The 25,082-nt window shown below is 36.3% G+C and overlaps 1 protein-coding gene across 3 annotated transcripts in view; it reads left to right on the plus strand.

The window, feature by feature from the left end:
• Window positions 1-24,723, plus strand: part of LOC117431214 (protocadherin-1-like) — a 116,024-nt gene extending 91,301 nt beyond the window's left edge. Inside the window, exon 5 of one of the 3 annotated variants that reach the window (XM_034051943.3) lies at window positions 23,105-24,723. In XM_034051943.3, coding sequence (XP_033907834.3) covers window positions 23,105-23,490 — 386 coding nt within the window. In that variant the 3' untranslated portion in view covers window positions 23,491-24,723. The remainder of the gene's footprint in view (window positions 1-23,104) is intronic. The other 2 variants (XM_034051944.3, XM_034051947.3) reach the window with 2 other exon arrangements.
• Window positions 24,724-25,082: the final 359 nt, after the last annotated feature.

Below are 25,082 nucleotides of genomic sequence, written 5' to 3' on the forward strand. Positions count from 1 at the left end.
TGAGAGCAAAGGAAGAGGAATCCTGTTAAGAGGATTAATTGAAAGTGGTTGGCATAGAAACCGGGCTTGCAGTCTATGAACAGACCTTGTTGTTTTATTGAGTAGATTCAACTTTTGAAGTTACTGGTCTACTGGTTTAGAAAATGTTTTTTTTTTATGTTTTTAGGAATAAGCTAAAAGAGGTCAATGTAAAACTGCTACTTTAACCATGTAACCACAATTATACGTTAGGTTCCATGATCACCAAAACATATATGCACACACAGGCATAGATGCAGCTTTTGATAAAAGTTTACATAAAGCTGATAATGGGTGAAATCTGCTGTTTTAACTAGCATAATGATTTTAAAAATGGATTACGCTGAATAAGAAGAGTAACCGTTTAGTGTAACATGTACTGTACATCTTTGGGCCATTTTCCATGCCCCTTCTGTTGGTTTAAAACTGGAAAATGTTATCAAATCAATCAAATGAAAGTGTACTCTGCAAACGGATGAATCTAAAGATGTGTTTAAGCCCCCTGTTGCTACCACACTGAAGTGCTTTTGTTTAAAATAATGGTAGTCGTGAAAGCCTCATCTCATTTCCAGTGGGGCTCTTGCTGTCTTGTAATGTGATTTACAGCTGGATGAGGCAGATGTGGGATGGGTAAGAGATTCTCCTCCAGGCTTGGGGCTTGTCAGTGACTGAACTGGGAATAAAGAACAGGGATCTCCTTGGTCCCCTGGGATCTTTAACCCACTCCAAATACAGAACACCCCATGGCATTCTGTAGTCCCTCCCATCCCTAAGTGGAAAAAGAAATGGCAGTACCCTGATTATTTAAGTAAAATGTCCTGTCCTATTTTTTTCTGTATACTTCCACTACTTTCATTTGCTGATGTGGGTGTTACTAGGGCATCTCCAGTGTTATATACCATTGATATAATGGTACCTGCACAGTAGCTCATATGTTTACAATAACACACCAATGGTATCACCTTGTGCCTTGCTAATTGGTTTTGATATTATTACATGGATATTGTAACTAATGCACACATCAGAAAACATTCCCATCGGTATGTAGAGTACATAGGTATTTTACAACTGAGTTGCTGCTGCTGTATTGGTTTGAAAGTTACAGTACTGCAAGTAAAAAACAAACAAATAAACATAAAAAAGAAGGACATTGTTTTTGTTTTTAGTGGAGCTTGTTTTTTTCAATATTTCTGCTGCATACATTATTGTAAGTCTTGCAGATTTCAATTAGATGATGATTAGATATCATGTGGGTTCCTGCATGTGCCCAGCTGTGGTCATGAATGGCATAAGGAGATCAAATGGTTTTCCTGATATGGACTTCCTGGTATCAGTTCCTCAGTTTCACCTCTAAGTCACAATACTGTAACAGTTTACTTTGTCTGAAATATGTGATGTTTTTTTTTTTAAATGATATATACGGTTATGTTATCTTTTTACACATTTAGTAATAGCCTGTGAAGGTGCTACTGTTACAATCTATTTCATTATTGTTTCGTTTTTTAAGTTTAGGAGGATACACATTTACCAGCAGCAACACAATACCATGACTAGGTTTGACAATGTATATTGTTTTGCCTTTGTGTATGGCATTGTTGTAGAACATTGTTTTCACATCAGCAGTCTGCCTCCTCAATGGAATTGAAAGTGTTGCATTTGCTTTCAAGTGATTAACTGAAAGCAGAACAACAGTGTTGATGTGTTTTATTCACATATACAGTACAGCTCTCATTGTTGTCAAACATAATAGATCCAATTTCTATGACGGGTTTGCTAGCAGAATACCACACGTGGCGTACAGCTTAGTTCCTTATCATTGTTTTGTGATTTTATTTCAGCTCTTTCCATTTTAAGAAAGTCGGGCAAACCAAAATGAAAACTTCACAAAATAATAAGTAACCCAGACACAGAGACAATAAATTACTTAGTTTCATATTTGCATCTGAGTGCACACCCACAGCAAATAGATTGAAGAAAATGATACCCAATAGTCTAGATTGTATTTAAAAGAATGAATCACTGACCTTAAAATACAAAAGTAACTGGAAGTGTAAGGGGTGGAGTAACAGAGACACTTAAAAGACAGTAACATATCTAATATGGAAGTAGCCCAGACTGGTTTCCCATGGCGGGAGTAACAAATAAATGAATACTGATCTAGAACTCATTAACACAAATGGCTGGCTCGGCTTTCCCAGGCTCGCAGTGCTGCAGGGCTAGCATGGTGACCAACTGTGTGGGGAAAAATACTCTGTACTGTCTGGTAATTGTGTTCATGTGTATGAATATTCAGGCCAATGAAAGCCGCAGAGGAATTTAAAAAATATATATTTTAATGTAAGACTAGATTCTGTAGATGAGAAGATAAATCAAGGTCTTGTATACTTTGTGAGCCTTACCTCAAAATGATTCTCTTTAACTGGTATATATTAAAAACAAAATAAAAAATCCTTTCTGTATCTGTGTTTCTCAGTATATGACCTGTGTTTAATGTGAATATAGTGTTTGCTGTTTATTTGTTTTGCTTCAGGTTGGAGTTCCAGTACACAGCAACTGAATATTCAGGGGATAGATTTCCACTATTGCCTGTCACCCATCATGAGTGCAGGTTTCCTTGCACAGCAGATCTAGTCCCTAACAGTATGCTGCAGGGCTGTCAGGTAGTCTGTAGCTTAAGGAGCAGGGGCAGAGGTTATGCTTACACTTAGACATCAGGAAGGTATGGTTATATTCTCTGTTAGCAAGACATAACAACCAGTTCAATCCACTGAACATGAGATTGCATTTATTTGCTGATATTTGTACAGGGAAACACCTGTCACCAGGCTTTGAAAGTGAAGGACAACTACTGTGTTCATACAAGATAATTTCTAAAAGAAGGCTACACACGGGTTGTGGCTCCAGGGTTAATCTCCACTGTGTTGATAAATCCCATTGGCTTTTCTCGTGTCTACAAAACAGCACTATCAGACACATATTATACCATATTCACTTACACTGGTTTGATCCTAAATGGGAAAAAAAAAACAGAATGTATTGTCACAATTTCTTTTTATTTTAAGATCATCTGCAAATTCAAATTACATAACGTTATTGTGGGTGGAGTCTAGCTTGATACCTGCTGATGAACCAGCCTGTTGTTCGGATCATTTAAATAACCCCATGCAAAGAGAAGTTCAGATGCCTTGTTCAATGTTGTATAAACACAGTGGTGGGTTGCCCTCAGCAAAGTCAGGTAGTCTGACTTTGCTGAGGGCTGCTCTGTTGCTTCCATCCCCAAAGCTGGCTGCTTCAATAACTAGAAGCAGGTTGAAGAATTGGATAGCTTGGTATACAATCCCCCCTACTTGCCAGACCTCACTACAGCAAAATAGGAGGCATGGCCACAGCTGGGTCAGATAATGTGTGTCTGCTATCAGTGAGATTGGTAAGAGACCAGACTGTCATGCCAGGCATATGATGGAAGAATGAGGAGTTTAGTAAAACAACAATGCAAGATGATGATGAAAGTCATATTTGTAGATATGTTGTCTTGTATGTTCTCAATGAATGCATCTGTAAATAGTTCCAATCTATGTCCTATTGGAATCTCTCTGGGGACAAAAACAAAACAAAACAAAAAAAAAAACTTACAAAGTAGGGATGTGCATTAATATTTTGGCTAACATCGCTTAATGTTTTAATATTCCAATACTTCTAATGGTAATGCAACTGACAGAATACCTAACAGATTGCTGTCATTGTTTTTTTTGGTTTTGTTGCTAATTAATTTTTAAATAGCGCACAGTGCCAACAGGTGACTGAATTGTGTAATTTCAGCACTGATCTTAAAGGGAAACTGTTTTTTTTTTTCTTCAATAAAAAAACTGAAAAATACCTTTAGTACATTTGCCATTCTAGTAGGAAATAGAGAATGGCATTCACCAAAAGGCACTGAGTAAAGTAATGTCTGCATCCCAGACGCTGTCAATACGCTCTGGGGACTTGATTTGGTGTTGAAACATGGTTTCAAAGGAGGTAATGGATTTCTGCAGTAGTTAAGTGCGCCTCTGTATTTAAGCCATAGCTATAAACACACTTTAATTTACTCTTAACCCTGAGCTTTTGAGTGTCGTTAAATTTCTTGTAGAGTTGCAGCTTTTAAGTGCAAAAGACAAAATTTGTCATGAACATTCACAATGCTGCTCCTTGACAGCATGTTCTGAAGCAACTCCAGCTTCCCACTCTCCTCTGTCCAGTAGTATTACTGCCCTGTACACTGCAATGGTGAACCTTTTCCCTAATTATATATATATATATATATATATATATATATATATATATATATATATATATATATATATATATATAATAGTATGAACTGTATACAGTCTTGATTATTCATCCCTTTAGGGGGTATAGTGGAGGAATGAGTTGATGGGATATAATTCCCTTTGCATGTGGTGAGAGGTTTGTACACAATTTGGTAGATAGCCCAAGGGTAAAGGTCAGGGCTTTTGGTTTTGGGTAATGTTGCTTTTAACCTTTACAAATAACTTAGTCAATTAATATATACATATTTTGCAGTGCAGCGTAATTTATTTAGGAACTAGTACATTCTTGCTGCAGAGTGTAATTCTCTCTAGATCTGTAAAACATAGCATACAATAACATAATTTATTTTAAACATATGCAGAATGTATGCAGAATGTGACATAAATATGAATGCTCATCAACTTTCCAGTTTACTAAATAACATCACATGGTGATTTGTTACTTGAGATTAGCAAGTATATTAGGGGCAATTAAAATCAAAGGAAAAATCTGAGGGAAATCTTGAGAAAGCAACATACAAATATAGCCTCGCTATTCTCACATTCTAATCATAGCATTTAATTGAGGAACTGGTGTTTAGATGTCAGCATTTTACCACCCGGGCTTAGTAAATTATATACAGAACCGACAAGCTGTGCTTTCAGAAGTTTCTTTGAAAAACTCTATATTACGTATGATTCCCACGTCTCCAGTAGTGAGTTGGGTACAGCTACACGTCTCAGATGTGGAAAAAGAAAGCAAGCTAGTGAAAGCAATCTTCTGTTTCTGAAGCTAAGGCACTTAGCAGGGTTGTACTGAATTAAATGGCATTGTGCAGTACTTGTCACCGGGTTAAATAATTGATTTTGGTTTCATGTTCATGCCTGCACCTAAAAATACCACCAGCAAGTTATCTGTGCAATTTTAACTCTTTCTCCCATGGACATCAACCCATTGCAACCTGAGAGTCAATTACAATTCTCAATGTATTTATTTCCCTTGTTTACACAATTATTGAGTATCAATCAATACCAATCTGACTGTTATTTAATATAGAATCTGTCGTGATCAAACTAACTAAAACTTTATATTTTATTAGCGGTTATTTGTCTTACCTTTCTTTTTATATGATTTTTTTTTTTTGTTTTTTTACTTTCCATAGAACTGCATCATCTCTGCAGTGAATTGTGTGATTGTAGTTCTGGGCAAGGTGTTATCTCTGGTTTAACTTGTCAAAGAAATCCCATATCCCAGTTTTCACAGTGGTCACATTTACATGATGAATCAGTTGCATTTGCTAGTTTTACAACATATTTTTCTTTGTCAGTTTATGGCCTCAGTACGGCAGTAAGGCAGTGAAAATGTCAACGCCCCGAATGACAGAAAAATTAGCTTCCAATCAGCTTTTAAAACACACTGCGGAAGAACATTGCCATTGATTGGTACTCAACTGTAAAGGTGGAATGGCAGCTTTTCTTGTTTTGACATTAATGAATTGATTTAATACCTGCCAACAAATACTTCTTAAAGGTAATTACTCAGAAAATACGAGTATCAGCAGACCCCAGTTTCAATTGTCTTGCCTTGAGCCCTTCAATTCAACTGAAAACTGAAAACCATTTACTTTATTTTATTTCAAAGTATTATTTAGTCCTCTAATCCAGCCTATACATATTGCATCAATCAGCAAGCACCTGTTCATGATGTGTCAAAGTGTTGAGCTGTTTGAGGCGCTGTCTTTATCACGACACAGAAATCCAAGTAAACCTGACAGCTTAACGCATGTTAAAGATTTTCTCATTGAAGAAGAGTAGCAGTGACATCGACCCTGGTGTTCTGGACACATTTCCTCTCAGTGTGGCCAGTATTGATGATGCCCAAATGCTTAGCCGGTACAAATACAATGGATTGATGTTAATTGAAAAAAAGCTCATGTGCGTAATATTTGGTTGCAATTACCCAGAAAAATATAATTGCAAGGAACAAATCTGTGCATTTATTAGAACATGTTCTTGATGTGTGTATTTAAACAGGTACAGTAGATCCAGTTGTTAAACAATATACTGATAATACTGTGTGTTCTGTTTTTTTTATGATGACACTTATAAAAGTTCAAGGTACTTGGCTTGATTGAAAACACAGGCTAATCTATTTTATTTTGCCCACAGTACATTTGTTATACAGTACGTCATGTTATGTTCTTTAAAAGTTCAGATTCTGTAAACATGTTTTCCATTAATAAGCCATGCTACTTATATTGCTGTTTAATAATACCCTTCTGGTATGGTGCTACACAGGTATACTGAGTGGCATGTAAGGAACATGGTTTTACGTTATGACAAATATGTCTGCAAAAAAAAACTTTACTCTTAACTTCCAGTAAAATCTGAAATCTTACAATCATTTCCATCCATAACACTACCAATAATATACAGCACCATTCCATTTGTTTTGTCAAACAAGGTATGCAGCTCATAAAAAGGCAAGTTCTTGCAGATAAACTGGAGGATCGGTGTCAGTATGGGTTACTCATATAATAATCTAAAACGGGACTAGCAGGGGCTTTGGATTTTATGTCTCCCTGATGGATGCCAGCTCTTTTGCCAAGGGGCGCTGTCGGAGGTGCCCACTAGTGCGCATGAAACAGATGGCAGTGAGCTGCGCGAAGGCTGGTACCTGTTACAATAACTGATTGCAGTGATCAGTGCCAGCTATCACATGGAGCAGGAATAGTTAACTATTTGGGTAGCACTTCAGATTACAAGTCATGAACTGGTTAGAGTGTTGAGTACAGCATGTCTGTAGTTATCCAGTTATTAATATGTTATAACAGAGTTATGCATGCAACATTACAGCATTAAGAGGAAAAATAATGTATACTAAGGTACACATTATATTCAGTGGCAAAATGTCCATCCATATTGAGTTTTGTGCCAAACTGCCTCGGCAGGAGCAGTATTGAGAGTATTGAGACAAACTGTGATATTACCAGTATTATAGTGGTAGAATGGTTTCTTATTGTGTGCAGTCTATGTTAAGATGTGGGAATATTATTGCTTTCGACACTGGCCTTCAATTCAGTCACCATGTTCAAATCCAGATGTGTGTGAGGTTGTGTGAATTGAGATATGGAGGATTTAAGTGGAGAATGTTGCATGCAAAAACTCTATCACCTATGGCACTGAAATAGACTTTTCACCTGTTTGTGTCTGCCCTGAATATGGGATGTTGCTGAGCAACTAATGGTTTATGCATTTGCATTTGCTTATTCTGCTTTGTAAGGCAGCTTTGAGATGCTTCAGTGCATGAAAAAGCACTATAGAAATGTACAATTATTATTATGTGCATGGTTTGAGCCGACACACAGTAAAAGCTGCAGTGCAGTGATGCTTAAAATACACTTCATGATATATATATATATAATACTTACCGTAACTTTCTGAATATAAAAGAGGTGTGCATTTTTATTATGCACACCTCTTTTATAGTGTGCATTCCCTGTATAAAGCACACTCCTTGTATAATGTGCACCCCTTGGATAATGTTTATATACATTATATTATCAATGCATCAACTGCGTGCCTCCTATATAAAATGTATCCTGTTTATAGTGCTTCTAAAATGTGTGAAAGGGTTTGTGTTATATTCTGAAAGTTATAATAATATGTGTGTACAATAATAATAATAATAATAATAATAATAATAATAATAATAATAATAATAATAATACGTTTTTTAAATATGACTTATTCAAATAAAACACAAATACCCAGATTTATCCCAAATGCTTCAAGCACATCACAGATCGCCACCATTTACATAAAAGACTAAATCTTAAAACACATTTTACTGTACTTAATGTGTGTTGAAAATATTTTGGCTTTAGCTCTCTGAGATATCTCATTTTCTGGAGCTACCTGTCACAGCAGGCGGTCCCCACACTTGTGTAAAGTATAATCATAGTTTTATAAAAAATAGCTCAGCACCTGTGCAAGTATAATCCTGTAACAAAGTAAAGTATACATTGGAATAGAAACACCGCCTAAAGATAAGGTCCTTAGTACTGGAAAGCTGTGCTTCCCCATGTTGGTCTTAATGGCTTGTATACTATAATGAGCTGAAGTCACATTTACCTTAGTTGTTGCTAGGGATTATAAGAAAGAGCTAGGTCTGAAATATAAGGCAGCAGGTTAAGCTATTTAAATATGAACAATAATGCCTGTGCACTTATTGATACACACAAGGTAATGAGGACTGTTCAAAGGGGTATACAAGTAAGTGAGTCTTACAATAGGAGCTTGTACCACACAACTGAAGTTATTAGAGTCTGCCTAAAGATTAGCATAACTGTAGCCAGCTACCTCAGTGTTGCAGTCTCAGAGGTTTTCTGATGATGAAGATCAATTTCAGACACTTTTGCCAATACCAGGCTAGTGCTTTTTACTTTTTATTGCCTTTATATTACGACAGCCTCACCAGTGGCCCACTTTTTAATGGGTTTTGTGCCAAGAGTTGGCTTGTGGGATTACTTTAAGTGAACAAGAGAATCTCATTTGCATCTATAACAAAGCATGTTTTTTTGAAGTGTTTCTAAAACGAGCACTAAAGTGCATTTCGGAATGTGTTTATCGATATTAATAGGGATCAACCGCTGTATTTCACTGTGTATTCGGTTGGTTCAGAAGGGAGCATGTCTGCTTTTGTGGACAAATCTTGCCAGGAACAAAGAACCAAACCCATCAACTATTACTCCAGCATGACGTATGTGGACATTTCGTTTGTCCTAAATTCTGCAGTGTTACATTTACATTTGCCTTGCTAATTTTACCAGCATGCTTCACTTTTGATAAAGCAAATAAGGGTACTAACCTCATTATCCTGAATAAACGCTTGTCAGAAACTGAACTTGATTGCATGCTACCTTATCTTGTCCCCTAAATTACTAGATTATGAACAATATTAATATTACAAAAACATCAGTTCTTAAAACATATATATATATATATATATATATATATATATATATATATATATATATATATATATATATATATATATATATATAGCTTTTTTAAAACACCTACAAGAAAACATAATGGGCTGTATTTTCCATTTTTAATCACTTCAAGTTGGAGGATGAAAGCCCACAGTCATACTATTCACTCTGTTATGAAAACAAATCAGAAATACATTTAAATATGAAATGAACACATCCGTTATCTGAATAATGATTTTATTAGTTTTTTACATTTTGCTTGGAATTCAAATGACCAGATTCACAGAAACATAGAAATACAGTGAGTAGGATGGAATATATATATATATATATATATATATATATATATATATATATATATATATTTGCCAGATTAAACCAGATGTGTTTTTTACTATATGCCTGTCCATGCAGAGTGAACTGCTGAAAATAAATAAATATATTACTTTTTATAATGGTCAATTTATTTTAGAGAGTACACAAGTCTCACATTACAAACCAAAGGGACCCAATAAGACACAATAAATAAGGGTGTTAAAACTAATAAGAAGTGATTTTAGCCACAATATTGTACAATATATCACAATACTTTTTTGTGCTTATAGTGTAAAAACATTAGCCTGGATTTGAGTACAGTATTGACAGGACTGTACTTGACAGTTGACAATAGGTAGTTGTGTTCAGTGGGGCTTGCAAAAACATCGTTTTTTTTTTTCAACGTTTCATACTGTTTCTAGTGCAGATTTAGTTTTGGACATTAGACTCACCTGCTATGCACATTGAAATGACATAAATGAGACCCAAGTGTGTTTTTGTTTTCACATCTTGGAAATGAGTAACAAGGAGGTGGAAGTCAGTAATGAACCATCCTTTGTCTCAGCAGCCACAGGCTTTGACACTTAATACTGAGCTGCTGAGAGCCTTTGGGAACCGCAGAACTGCTTTGGTCAGCACTGAAGCTGGAGAGCCTAGGTAACTGCTGTTTTCCATTTCACACCGTCAACATCTAAACCTTTCTTTTTTTTTTACTTTTAACCTGTGCCTCATTACATATTGCATTTGCCAACAGTTAAAAGATGACACATATTACAATGTTCCAATAGGCCCCTGGCTGCCCATATCCCAGCATACAGGCTACTCATTCTGGTAACACATTATTTAGATGTTCTAATCAAGCAGTGCTTTGGAATAACCAAGTGTGTACTTTAGAAATACACCTATGTCCTGCATTTCCTGATAAATGGGCTTTAATAACACAAATGTGTTTAAAGCCAGTGTATTTGTTCTTCTAGCATTTCAATAGGTATAACAGCGTGGTTAATCTTTTTTTCCCTCAGTCACTTGGGTTTGCAGAGAGGGCCTGGTAACTAATGACGCTTTTAAGCTGTACACAAGGCCAAATAATGCCTCCTCTTCCTGGTACTGCAGAAACACAGGGGAATAGGGGACTGTCCCTATAGATTGAATACTGGATCAGAGGGGAGGGTAGAAGGACATTGTAACATATACTGTATAGAGAGAGAATAATATATGACAGGGGATGTGTCATATTAATAATAACACACAACAGAGGATGGTGGTGATACACTATCCTTAACAGGAATTGGGTGCTAGTGGGGCCCAAGGCCCTCTTTTTAAGCAAGAACTAAGGCAAATACATTTTACCTTTGCATGTCAAAATATGCCACTGCTTGTCATTCTGTCTAGTATTATTAGGTTGCGTAAATGTAGTTTTTCGATTTTTTTTTTTTCTGTGTAACACAAAGGTGTGATTTTACACATCACATAGATATAGACAATGATAAATATGTTTCATCTCACTTAGCTGGTGGCCAACAGATTCTAAACCCTGTTCACAACTAAGCCCACTCTTTCACACAAAGGGGGCTATGAGAATGTTAGGAACTCAGTAAAGCACAAATTCCAGTTATTCAGCTAGAGAATAACAGAGCGTAATTCACCTTTCCATCACATATTGCAGACTCAGCCACTTCCGCAATCACACAGCAGCAGCTGAAACCAGACTCCTAGTAAAAATGATAATGAGCCATTATGGGTATGCTGACTATTCACTTTGATTTATAAGGTATCCTTAAACTTGCTTGTGATTTTAGAGACAGAATAAGAAGTGATTGCTCTAATGAAATCAGTACAGACCTTTTGTATTCAAACCAGTTTCCAAGAAAGCTGGCAGTTGATTGGAGCTGAGTGAGAAAAAATGAATACAAATCTAAATAATGCTGATACAGTGAATGATATGACAGCAATCACTCGTATTCAGCGATAACAGCAAGGTGTTGATCTATCTAATACAAATATGACATTCATGGATTGACAGCATACAGATATACACAGAGTACGTAGAAAGCCCTGCCATAGAAATAGCTCCCAACTGTGGTCCACTTCTGCAGCTATATCCCGTCCTTTGATTCTGCAAGATGCTGGACTGTCCCCTGAAGCATCAGGTGCTAAACTGTTAAACAGTATATGCAGTGATGCTGGACTTGTTGGTCAAGTTCTTCCCATAAATCCTTATTTAGGCTGAGATAAGGCAGCACTTGGGCAACCTACAAACCATTTTACCATTTTAGTGCCTACAAACCATTTCATTCCTGACAGTGATGAGTATGGCAGCTACCATCCTGATGCATATCATGGAATTCACTAAACAGTAATAATGATAATAATATATTTAGAAAAAATTTAAAGGACAGAGTTTCACTTGCTCTTTAGATGGTTAATGACAAATGCTTCAGATGTACATGATAACTAACTTTTCCATGGTAACTGTGTTACATGGGATTGACTCGTGAACAATGTTTATGCAATAACGTGATAACACAATGGTACTGGTCATATCCATGTAATTACACACTTATTCCACCAATACTTTCAATGTAAGAGCAGGGGCCATTGGTAGCTACCTAGTTATTGCAAATTAATTAGACAGTTAGGTACAAACTTGTTGTCTCAAATTACATTAATTTACTAGCATGAAAGGCTGGATAAAGGCTTAATGTAAATGTATCTATACTGAATAATTATTTTAGAGATACAAAATAAAAAATATATAATATAAATTGCATAATTTCTTAGAATTCTTATTTGTAGAATTGTGTTCCTCCTCCCTAAATTGAATACAGAAATGTATTCATGATTGCGTCAACAAGAGTAGCTATGAAAATATAAAGAAAAAAAAAAGTCATGGAAAATCCTCGGCTTTGGTCCCTTCTGGAGTGAAGTCACACACCTACCAGCATCAGACACTGGTGTTACCTCAGATCTTTGAAATGCCTCCCAGAGAAAACATATGGCACCTCCACAAACAAGATGTTGCTGTATCCTGTGTGAACATTTTAAATAAATAAATACAGCTTATGTTCCTGACATGGGGAGCTGGCATCACGTCGCTGCTTATTACTCCAGCGTGGTTTAGACTCGTAAGCTCGATCGAGCATTCAGCATCAGTGGCATGCATCTATAAAGCTACCAAAAACCTGCCTTTCTGGGCTGTTTGCCAGACTGAGGAACTCACCAGTGTGAGAACAGAAGTCTTTTTTTAAGTGATGTATTAAGCCCTTGTTAAATGTCTAGGTTTGGCATTATTAGAAGCAGAATCCGTCTGTTATTGTGTGGGTCAGGTGTAACGTGGCCATTGCACTGCCAGACGTTCTCACTGGAATGAGCCAATCCTAATGGGCCCATTTATCCTTATTTTTTACTGTAAGCTAATCACCAAGCGGTGATCGCTTTAAATAATGCTGGGCAGTAAAGGAAACAGCGCCTAAGTAAACTTGTAGTATTAAAAAATAGTAATTGTGAACAGAGCAGATGTATTGGGACCTGATCCTGAGTACCTGGCTGCAAAGTTAAATAAAGGTAAGGCTTTCATATGAAATGTGCTGTATCTGAATCTATTCCATTGATGAAATCAGTGCCTGTGAGGTAGCAGTAGATATAAGTGTTCCACATGGCTTTAGCCCATCTCTGGCTGCCACCACTAGAAAGGTATTATGAAGCTGCCACTGTGAAGTGACATCACAGCTGCTCCAGTCTCACCTCTCCCATAGGGCGCCAATGCTTGGCAACAAGACTGGAGGAGTGCTACACAGAACAGTGCAATAAAAGGGGAAAATTGACCATAAATATTAAAAGTCCTCTCACTGAAAAAAACAAGACCTCTGAGACAAATAATTCATTGTGTTGTGCTGTTTTTAAGACTAAGTGAAAAGAAAAGGCTGATCCCATTAAAAAGCCTTTTTCGTAGAAAGAGAAGACAACGTTCTTTTTTGGAAACCTCAGATCTCAATCGAGCAGGTGCCCCAAGTGTAATAGCTCGGGTCAGTCCCTGTGCTGTTTGCATACACTCCTAGAGTCTTCTATTTTTTCATTGTTATTTTAAGATGAAATCAATGGGATTACATGAAGAGGAGTGAAGCAAGCTGTACCTTCTCATTAAAGAGGATTTTGCTTTGTTGACTGAAGGACAAGGCAGAACTGACAATTCTTTTTTTTTTATTCTGCTCCTATGAAATACACATTGGCTTCTTCTTCTTCTTCTTCTTCTTCTTCTTCTTCTTCTTCTTCTTCTTCTTCTTCTTCTTCTTCTTCTTATATACATAATCAATTGTGAATACCCATTCAAAAATATGGTTTGGGATTGCATATCAGTTTGGTTACCAGCAACTTTGTTATTAATGAGAGCAATTCAAAATCCTTGTCACTTAAAATTTGGTTCATGCAACATAGAACAATGCAATACAATACAATATAAATTACCTGTGTATACATACTTTAAGCAAAGCTAAATGCTTTCACTCAACGAGACTCACACAGTAACCCTTAAACTTAGAACAAAATAGCATCCTTAGATCTCAGTGACCGAACAGAGAAGGGGTCAAATTTTCCACTGCCTTCGTCATACATATACTATAATTTGCCAACAGTAGAAAATATAGACCATGATGTGTTAACATTCTATTCAAATTGAAAGTGTTACATCATATATGAAAAACCAAGCACTATTTTGAGAAACAAAGATAATGTGTCTTGAACAGTACACATCTCCGACCAAAAAAACAAAGCAAAAAATAGTTTGCAAGGAATGGCCACTTAAAAATGATCAGGGTTCTCTATGCAACCCAGAAGGAAACAGTTTGACAGTGAGGACCAGGCATTGTGCTACAGAATAAAAAAAATGCTTCCTCCTCGCCAGTGCAACAGCATTACTGTAATGAAATTGGCCCTATAAAGAATTTATGAGGCGCAGCAGTTTTAAATGAGAAGTACAGGGCCAGGGATGTAATCAGGGATCAAAAGGTGGGCAAATTTGCTAGTAAACAGTCGTAATTTAGCTGTGAAAAAGTGCTTTTCTTCTGCACTTTGGCTTTACAATGCAGGACATATGCTCCCGGGGAGGAAAAACTGCTTACTGTGCACAAAACAAATGGTACACCAATAAGGTATATAGGAATGGGACTTGATATGTGTTGTAATTGCCTGGTTTGTCATGTTGAGATAGGGGAGCACTGCACACTGTGCCAATTGATCCATTGAAATATGCTCTTATATTCTTTGTCTCTGTCTATCTATCTGTCTGTCTATGTAGGTTGCTGTCTGGCTCTCTGAATGTCTATCTAGATAAGGTAATTTCCAAGTCAATAATCACATAGCAATATGGCTGCTTTAACGATATATATATATATTCCATTCTTATTTTATATGTGATATACATGTTGGTCCTTTTTGTTGTATGACACGTATTGCTCGCTTTACAGCCTAACTTAAGTCTTGTGTTATAGGACAATTTTCAAAATATATATTGATTTCCATTTTGTTGCTACTGCTCTTGTGAATGTATTCATGTAAATATATTTGGCTATCCACTTAATGTTTTTTTTTTTTTTTTAATGTTATTAGAGCTGGTTGGTACATTTTTAAATATGCAGATCAACTGGCAATAAGCTTACATTTCTTCAGTGCCCCTAAATGCATCTTGGGAAATAATAGAAGTGTAGGCCTGAGGCCTAACGATGCTGGTATAAATTTATTCACTTTTGTAGCATAATTGAATTTTTCCTGTGTAGTATTCCAGTGGGAGGTAGATCATTTGACAGAAGATTTTTTTTTTTTTAACCCGTAAATAATGAAAATGATGGTCTATAAGTTCACAGCAGGGATCCATTAAAATGTTCCTGGACTGTTTTGCTTTAAACTGGGTTTTTCTTAACTCCAAAATCTTTATTTAAGACTGCTGTTTTAGCCCTTGGACCTTAAAAATCAATATGAAACATTAGTCTCCCTGTTACTAATATGGTATTAGCATTATAGAGGTGGGGAGGAGGGGCAAGTAGGGTGTTGCACAGAACCATATCTTGCTACTTTAGACTACCAAGGTACAATTTGAATAGCTTGATGCTTTTCATTTAAACACACAGCCACACTTTGATCTACTTTTTTTCTGCCAAGTTTAGATATTTAAAATTGACCCGTTTCTCTATTAATCATGCTGTTCTTACATGATCAGGAATCAGAAAAATAAATACATAATAATAATTAAAATTCCACAACAATATTTGAGTTTGTATGTTCTGCTGGTTTTGTCAGAGGACACAAATAACCAGGAAAGAATTCAAAGCAATGCATAAGAACGTAGTGATTTAAAACCCTGAGAAAAGTGCAGATAGGTTTGCTAACTGCTGTATCTATCTTTGAAATGGATCATCCTTTGAATTTGAAAGCGACAGTCTATAGACTCACAACATGGATGTTTATCTTGAACTCAAATTGTGATGTCACTGTGGGGTCTCAGGATCTGCTCCAAAGAAAATCAGCTCATTTATAATCCCTGAAAAAGGGCAAAGGCTCACTGAACTAAGGAGCTGCTGGAAACTCTTGATTAAGGACTGGAATGAGGACAGAATTATTGGTATATTATTCGAATTATTAATTATGATGGTTGGTATTTTAAAAGCATTAGTGGGAACATAAGTATAGCGCTGCGAGAAAATTATTGGTGCGCTAGCATTTTATAAACACAGTCGGACATCTATAAGTCAGTTGCTACTTGGAACTTCTACAGATAAGGGTCTCTATTATTTTTTGTTAATACCAGTGTAAGCAGTCTGAGACATGCATCAAAAAGCTTTAGGCAAATTAAAATAAGGAACTGAGTGGAATTCTTTAGGTGCTAATAGTATTCTAGAACTGTCCATTGTAGGATTATATGTATCTATTATGTGTGTTATATATGTTTTTACTTGGCAGAAAGCCCCTCAAGTGCCGCTCCCTCTGGAAAGTTTCTTGTGGAACTATTTTTCTTTCTCTTTTCCACTGCTGATCCTCGAGGGTTTCATCCAGACTTGCTTGCTAGAAAACATAATGTTGCAGAGAAGGGATTTCAATCTCCAGGGCTTTAACGTCAGGTTTCCTCGATCGAATACCCATTGAGTAAGTTACAGCACAATAATTATCCAAGCAGAATATCCAGGCCTGTTTCCATCTCTCTCTGAGAACTGCACTCCACTCTTTGCATTTTGAACCAGTATACCGATTAATTAATAGCCAGCTAATTTAATTTCAAAAAAGTAATAACTAAAAGCGTGAATAAAGACTGTCAAGGCAAAGTTCTAATCTGCCCGATGTTTAATTAGACTCAAGGCAAGGTTTTTGTAACAGTGGAAGGGGTCATGGGTGGTAGTGAAGCACACCACAGATTTCCTGCTGCCTGTCCAAGTGACAGAGGCACTGATCTGGGGAGGCCGGCTGTCCCCTTCTACTCTTCTTCCCTGAACAAGCTTTGCTTGTTCCCCCGGGGTGCTGAGCTAAACACTACCTGTCATTCTAAGGTTCAAGGCTGGGTAATGGCCCGGTGAAAGCTGATTTGAAAATTGTTGGAGAGATTTTTTAAGAGAACTCAAAAAGGTGAAAAGAAAGTTTAAAATAAAGCTTTTCTGTAAATGATCTGTCACTCACATAACCGGTACTCTTTAATCTACAAAATATGTGTCCTAACTTTTGTCAGTCAGTTACCATTACAACAGGCAAGACATATCTATTGTGCATGGAGAAAACACTTACTTGATAAGATAAACACAATCCAGGTGAATTGTGGTACAGCTATTCTGCTAAGGTAAAATGGAGGAAAGAATAGAGCAAACAAAAAAATCATCTTTATATATTCTGTGATTATTTACATCTTCATATGAGATGGTCTAAATGTGCACATGTCAATTAGTGGTTAGTAGTCTATAACAAGTTTTGAAAATAATTTTGCAGTTACTTGAAAGAGTAAAGTTAATTGTGAAACATAGTTGATAGTAAAAATGCTTTACGTATCCACTTCTAACGTAGCATACATTTCCCACGTTCTGTTTTGAACTTTCATCACTGCCCTATAGAACTACAGTCTGTGCTGAACATTAAACAGTAAGATAGGTGCCCATATATAATAATAATAATAATAATAATAATAATAATAATAATAATAATAATAATAATAATAATAATAATAATAATAAAAATAATAATAAAAATAATAAATAACAACAAAAAATGTATATAGATGCATTGCACTTCAAGTCAGGGGCCCCATTGTGCGGAAAATATGAAAATAATCGCAAATACCGGTATAGTGAAAATAAATATATTGCTGGACTATATACAACACAGCAGGCAGCAGCAGTAAGTAATGTGTTTTGTTCCAAACCGTACTGTTCAGTAACACTTTAATCTCTTAGAACTGTGAAGATGCATGGTTTGTACCCATGATCTCTGTCTATTTTCTCGTGGAATAATTATACAAATTAGACATGCATACTATATTTACATCTACACGGACTAATTGGTCACCTGCCCCTTTACCTTTTCAAACCAAAGGAATGTGCAAATACTTACATGCAAATACAAGTTTCATTAAGACTTTTCATATAAACTGGTGTGGCATTTGTATGAATTATTGATTACTTCAGCGTAAATCAATAGGAACATAATAATTGAGTTTGTATGTAACTTACAGACACACTACCTCCTAGAGCATAAAAGTTGAGGATTATGGGAGAAAGTGCCAGATGCCATCTTAAAATCATTCTCACAAGCAGAGAGTCTGTAGAAAACCAATTAGCTTTGGGCAGAACATAAAATAATGACACTTTTTTTTCCCTATGCCACATTAAATCTGTGCAGAAACCCTGACGTCAACTACCACTTAAAAGGAAAGATACGACATTTAAATTAAGGGCAAGAGGCCCCATACATTTTAAAGGCTCTTCAGGCTAACAAGCTAACCTTGAATATTGAGCACCTCCTTTCACTGCACCTCTCCCTTTTTCTAATCTCCCGGGGGTGACGAGGCTCTCCCTACCGTCATTGTGGAGGCTGCCAAACCAATAAGCAGGAATTCCATAAGCACAGACCTCATTGCTGTAGCTGGACAAAAAGGATAATTGGAGTCTAACTGTCTGGAATGGAGGTAAAGGCATGGGAATCAACAGAAACAATAGCGGATAACATGCTGTGTCATCCCACTTGTTTTTATTTATTTATTTATTTATTTAGACTTATTTTCCTTTTAACAAAGTGTGTGGTGTGTTTAAATTAAATTCAACTCAACATTCAGTTCAATGAAACTCAAACTACATCATTATCAGTGTTGTATCCAGTCTCCATTCCATCCCTATTACAAATAGAAGCTTGTGATTTCCAGTTCTGATTTGCTCAAGTTTTGTGGAACATCAGCTATCTTGAGGCTACATTATCTTCTGGTTGCAATTAGTCTGCATTGGTATGAATCTCACAAAGAATTGATTTCAGGCCTTTAACTGTTGCCACAGCAGCAGATAGGTAGATGTTGTTGGACTGACATTGTGTCGCTGCTTTGCCTTCAGCCGCAGCTGAGGGACATGGGACCTGTCGGAGCATATGTAGAACATTATGGGATAGTTCCCTATCTCACACTGATTTTAGATTTCACTTTGATCCTTTTTCATTTCCTCTTCTTTTATTTTAGAACTGAGATATAAGTGGGTGTTGCAGAGTGGTTTAATTCGCTAATGTATCTAAAACCAAACTTTTATTTCAAATTAAATGAGTGGGGTGCTATCAACATCAACCTACAGTACATGGTCCTTATCACATCTTGGGCAGACCAAGGGCATAAAGACTAAACTGCTCCTTCACTTCCCCTGTAGGGATCGTTCCTCCAGTGTGTACCTGAGGCATACTGACAAGGGGATGTGGGGAAGCTCATTATGCCACTGTTTGTGTAACCCCCCTGCTGTGTGGATTAATAGACTGCAGTCTATTCATCAGAATAAAAAAAGAGTTGAAAGGAAAATAAATATTGTATTTAGGCCCAACAGAACTAACTGAGGCAATTCACAATTTGAACGTTGTACTCTCAAGCTTGCAATTATACCTTTTGTAAAAGAAAGAGCTGTCAATTTCTTTTTTTTTTTTTTACCTTCTCGTCAAACCTGACCAACAAACAAGAAGGAGCAGTGAGTTTGCCATTCCCTTTATTACACACAGCAGGGACCGGTTTCACTGTCAGTCATCACAGCTCCCCAGATCACTGCAGTAAGGGCAACCAAGATGAATCCATCGCTTGTTGGTTGAATGCAGTATTGAAGGTGGGGGATGAAAATCATAACCCGGCAAAAAAAAAAAAAAAAAAAAAAAACATACTGTGCGTTGTTAAAATTGTGACACCGGAAACAAGATTACCACTGCAAACTTTTCTATGCTGAATTGCATTTTCAGAATATATTTCATTTACTTTATAATACAATACATAACAACATGTAACCTTTATTGTCAGTGGAGTAAAATCACTTAAGACAAGCACTTGTTACTGTCACTTCCCTCTGGCTGAAGTGATCAATTAACTGTATAGAAAGGATAGCAAATTCATTTGTTTACCTGGAAGATGACCCACTCTTTTTACACAGCTCAAAATTGCTTAAATTACGGTATGTGTTTCTGTGTCCCTCAGTATTACATTGTTATCAGGTCACATTGCGACTGGCTGCATGGCATAAATGACTTGAGAAATAGGCATTCTAAACTCGTCTCCCATTATCATCAGATGTATTCTGGATAGGAAATCATCTATCTCACCTAAAGATAGTAATGGGTACCTGTTAGGGGTCTAGCCAAGCAATTTTAGCACATGATTGCCTCTCATGGTACACACATACAGCTTCATCAGTATGTGCATACACTTTAACTCCATATCCATGTTATTTATTTGCATTTTACCTCAGCACTTACATATTCTAGAACATAGGAAATATGACAAATTAGAATAATGTTAGGGAGAAGTCTGAAACTGATTCATCCGTCAGCACCTATGCATGGCATGTGAAAGTGGAATAATTCTTCATATGATAATGTTGTGTGGTGTCAAAGGTCACTCAGCACTTGCTAGTGCAAAGGAAGGGTGTTAACCCCAAGCTTTCTGGTTATTTTCTCATTACAATATATTAATATGAGGGACACATTTCAATCTGAATGCGTTCTCCAGATACTGCACACATGTGAGTAAGTACCTTGCTGACTTTTATCTCAGCAGTCTTATGCTTCATCACCATAATCAAATCCTTTATCTTATGGCCCATAGTATTTTTTATTGCACCTGTGTCTTTGTTCTGTGCATTAATGCCCTTCCTTAATCAATCAGTTGTTTAAGTACAGATAAAACACTCTTTTGTAGGTTACCAGCATATATGGCACAGCAACATCTCCACCGTATAATAAAAAATATCTCCATTAAAATCATGTGTATATAGGTTCATCCTGACGTGTTGGTTGGAGCTTCCGTCAGACTTATATTTTGTTCTGCTACTCTGTAATCATTTAAATAGGAGGTGTCATCTGTAGTTTGGGGATCATCAAAACACCCTCTCAGGACATTTAAAACACCAACAAACACTCAGTGTCATCATGCATTCTACAAAAAGGATTTATAAATTATTTACCGTAGAATTCTATTGGGACAACTGAACTCAAGAAACTCTTTATGAAATGCTTCATTTCTGAATAAAAACGAAATTATTGCTCACGTCTTTGTTGAATGTCATTATCATTTTAACCCTCAACATTGCTGCTGATCACAGCTTATTTTAAGCTAATTAACAGCCGGTGTTCAGCAAAAGATAATATTGCATGTGTATTTTAAACTCTTAGCCTGGAGACTTAGTCCTCTGGTACAAGGTAATCCATTTAAATTATGCATGAAGTGAGAGGGTTTTGCACATTTGGGAAATAAAAAAGTCCCCCAAAAGATGTATTTTTTCCTTGTTTTAAAAAGTGATTTACTGTCATGCATAATAAATTTTTTCTTTTTTTATTCCTGCATGTGGATTGATATTGTAATTTAAAAATGTCAATTTTGCACATTGCAGATACATCCTTCATATCTTGAGTAACATTAAGTCTGCATTTCTTAAGCAAACATATACACATTTTTTGTGCACTCTTCTAAATCATTCAATTAATGTAACACTACAAAATCATGTCCCTGCTTATGGTAGAAGTTTAAACTATAATATTTGGTATTTGTTTATTTTCTTATTTCAACCAAAGTCAACTTTCTCACTGTGTGGTGCCATATTATTTGTGAGTGCAACACACTGAAGAATGTGATTGAGTGTTGAAAGCCTGTAATTTTTACTGACACTTGGAGATTGGCAGTCTTTCAGAGGGATTTTGACCTTTAGAGAAAAATAAGAAGGGTCTTGAGGTGTTTTTTTTTTTTTTTTACTTGATGATGGTTGTCAAGGGCCTTTAATAAATAGCACAACAGTAGCATACTTGCCCGTTTTTCAGGAACAAAAAACAGTAAGCTGGGAGGGTGGACTGTACATACAATCATGTTGATAATGACAAACAAGACCATATTGTGGTTAATAACTGAGGTGTACTGTAGCCTTGTGCTGTGCACTGAGATCAGGAGTCAGCCAAGATTGATCTTAAATCGAATCTTACATATACATTTTATTTTGCTAGTTGTACAGTGACTGTCATGGATCAGCGGCTTTCAATGTACATTTGCGGGTCCGGTTTTTATTACCATTTTCACATTTGTTTTACTATTTTTTTCAATAATTGTATAAATCGGTAGGGTTGGTATGTATGCAGTAGATGCTACTGTAACTAAAGTGAATTCGATTTACATGGCTGCTGTGAAAGTGACGGTACCCCCTTTTTAAAATACGTTTCTGAGATGCCGTTTAGGGAAATCCATATTAATCTTAAGTCATGTTCTTTTTTATTAAACTAAATGAGTATAGTCTATAACAGGGGCATGCAATTAAGTGCACACATTCAAGTTTTCAAGACATAAATATATCTTTAAAAGAAGTTGCATTTATGGTAGTCTTTCATTAAATAAATGGTGAGCCTAAGCGTTTACAGTTTTGGGAAGGAGCCAGGATATGCCACCATTCATAAATCATAGAATGGAGTTTAGAACCATGATTATGCTTTAGGAAAATTATTCTGCTGTAGCTGATCATGAATGTTAGCTGTGTGATTAATAGATGATATATATATATATATATATATATATATATATATATATATATATATATATACGCATACATATACACAGTATGTATGCACTGTACAAGTAAAAAAGCACGTGGTAAATAAGATTATAATACAGTAAAATACTGTTGAGCAGGGAATTCCATTATCTTCATTTAGAGCATAAAGGCAGTTTTGCATTTTTCATATATAAAATAAACAATTATTATTATATATTTTTTTTATATTAAGTTTTTCTGTTTGTCTTTCCAGGTCTCAGACCTCTGCCAGACGTCGCTATGACTGGGAACTGTACTAGGGAATGCACTGAATTTGGACATTCAGATGCCTGTTGGATGCCGGGACAACCTTCCCCTACCCGCAAGACCAAGAACACCCCCAAACTCTCTACCTTTGTGCCTTACCAAGAGAGGGGGAACCAGGATCGGCTGACCAATGGGAGCCCCAGGCTTATGGAGGAACGCAACACCAAGGTCGCTAACATTCGCTTCCTGCCCCCATACAGTGCCTTCTCCAGTACTAGCCATGAGCCCAGCAAGGACTCCCCCATGGAAGAAATCCCTCTCACCCAGGCCTCAGAGTCTCAACAAGCCACCACCCCTACTACCCAGAATTCCAAGCGAGAGATCTACCTGTGAGGGATTTTCCTGTGCCTGTTTGCTGCCGAAATAGGATTGACGTGTTTTAAAAAAAAGGCTTTAGAATCCAAAAAAAAAGAAAAAATAATCTAAATGAAGAAAAATTAAGAAACGAAACTGAAGGAATGTAAACAGAAGTTAAATGTTATTTGTATGATTTATGGGAACACAATTTACTGGTGAACATTCTTATTTTTAATTTTTAGTCAGAACACACTTTTGTCATTTTCAAAAATTAACGGCAAGCCCTTTTTTTCTGTCAGGCTGCTTGGTTTTCTTACCTGTGGAGCGGTCATTTCTTTGAATCAAATGGTTCAAGAAATTCCAAAGGTACAATCAATGCTGTAGTGCTATCACCAAGATTTCATACAACTTTCATCTGCCTGTTAACAAGTCTTCTAAGCAGCAGGGAATGGTCAAATATCGGAGAAGTCTTTATTACTGTACAGTGCTGTAAATACAACCTGTGGATGGTGTTTAAACGTCTGTCAAACGCCAATAATTTTCTTCCGCTGTAAAGAGCTTCAAAATATTTGCTTTTTAATTGTTTCACAGCAAAATGAAAACAAAATGACCTTATGTAGATTTCAGCCGTGTACATAGAGGAAGTTACACCACAAAGCAGGAAGTAGAGATGACCTGACAAAAAAAGAAACTAAAATTGTGACAGTGCTGGACTGTGTTACTCCATCTGGATGTATGCTACCAAACCTGGGGGATAGACTGCTATCTTTTTGTGACCTTCTCCCTCTATTCAGTTAGTTTTACTGGGTTGAAAAGATGGGTTGTGGGCAGTTAGTGTCTTTCTGTGTTCGAAGTGAAAGGGTTAGGCTGTTTTAGTTGCTACTGTGTCTGCACTGTATTTTTTCTTGCTCTGTATTTGCATACCGCTCAACCTCCTGGGGAATACTGACCTTAATATTTAGGGATATTGTCAAACATATGGGATATTTATTTTATATGTAATAACAGTTGTTTAAATCTGTACTTGAAGTTGACTCAGTGCCACTTGTGTATTTACATAGTGATTTGTTTTCTTTTTTCTTTTAAATGTATTATAATTACACAAACGTGTTTAAGAAACATTGCCTGGTGTTTTAGGGTTATTCACCAATAAGTGATGAAAAACGCCTTGAAAGCTTGGGGTAAGGAGTTTGCAGAAATAACAAAACAAGACCATTCACTCAAGCCTTCTGCAAGGATTCCTTTCTAACTACTTACAGTTTCTTAAAAGGGCCCATTACCTGAACCTTTTCTCCTGGTTTTCAGTAAATATATTCATTATATGTTTAAAGCTATGTAACTACATACAGTACATAAGATATTACTATGGCACTAACAAGTAACAACTATTGGCATTAATGTATGCATTACTAGTAATACAAACATTTTGGGTTTCATTGGTCTTCTAGAATAAATGTAAAGTACACATTTGGTGCATTTAGTAGGCCATCCAGAGACAATTGAGTATATAGTCCTACAAGACAAACAGTAATACCTGTATATCTAAATAGATATGCATGTGTAGTAACAGCTTAAAAGGGGCAAAAAGAAAAAGGTCTAACTGTAACCAAGGCACTGAAAGCTGTTGC

Source organism: Acipenser ruthenus, chromosome 22, assembly GCF_902713425.1.
Source record: "Acipenser ruthenus chromosome 22, fAciRut3.2 maternal haplotype, whole genome shotgun sequence".
Classification (NCBI taxonomy): Eukaryota; Metazoa; Chordata; class Actinopteri; order Acipenseriformes; family Acipenseridae; genus Acipenser; species Acipenser ruthenus.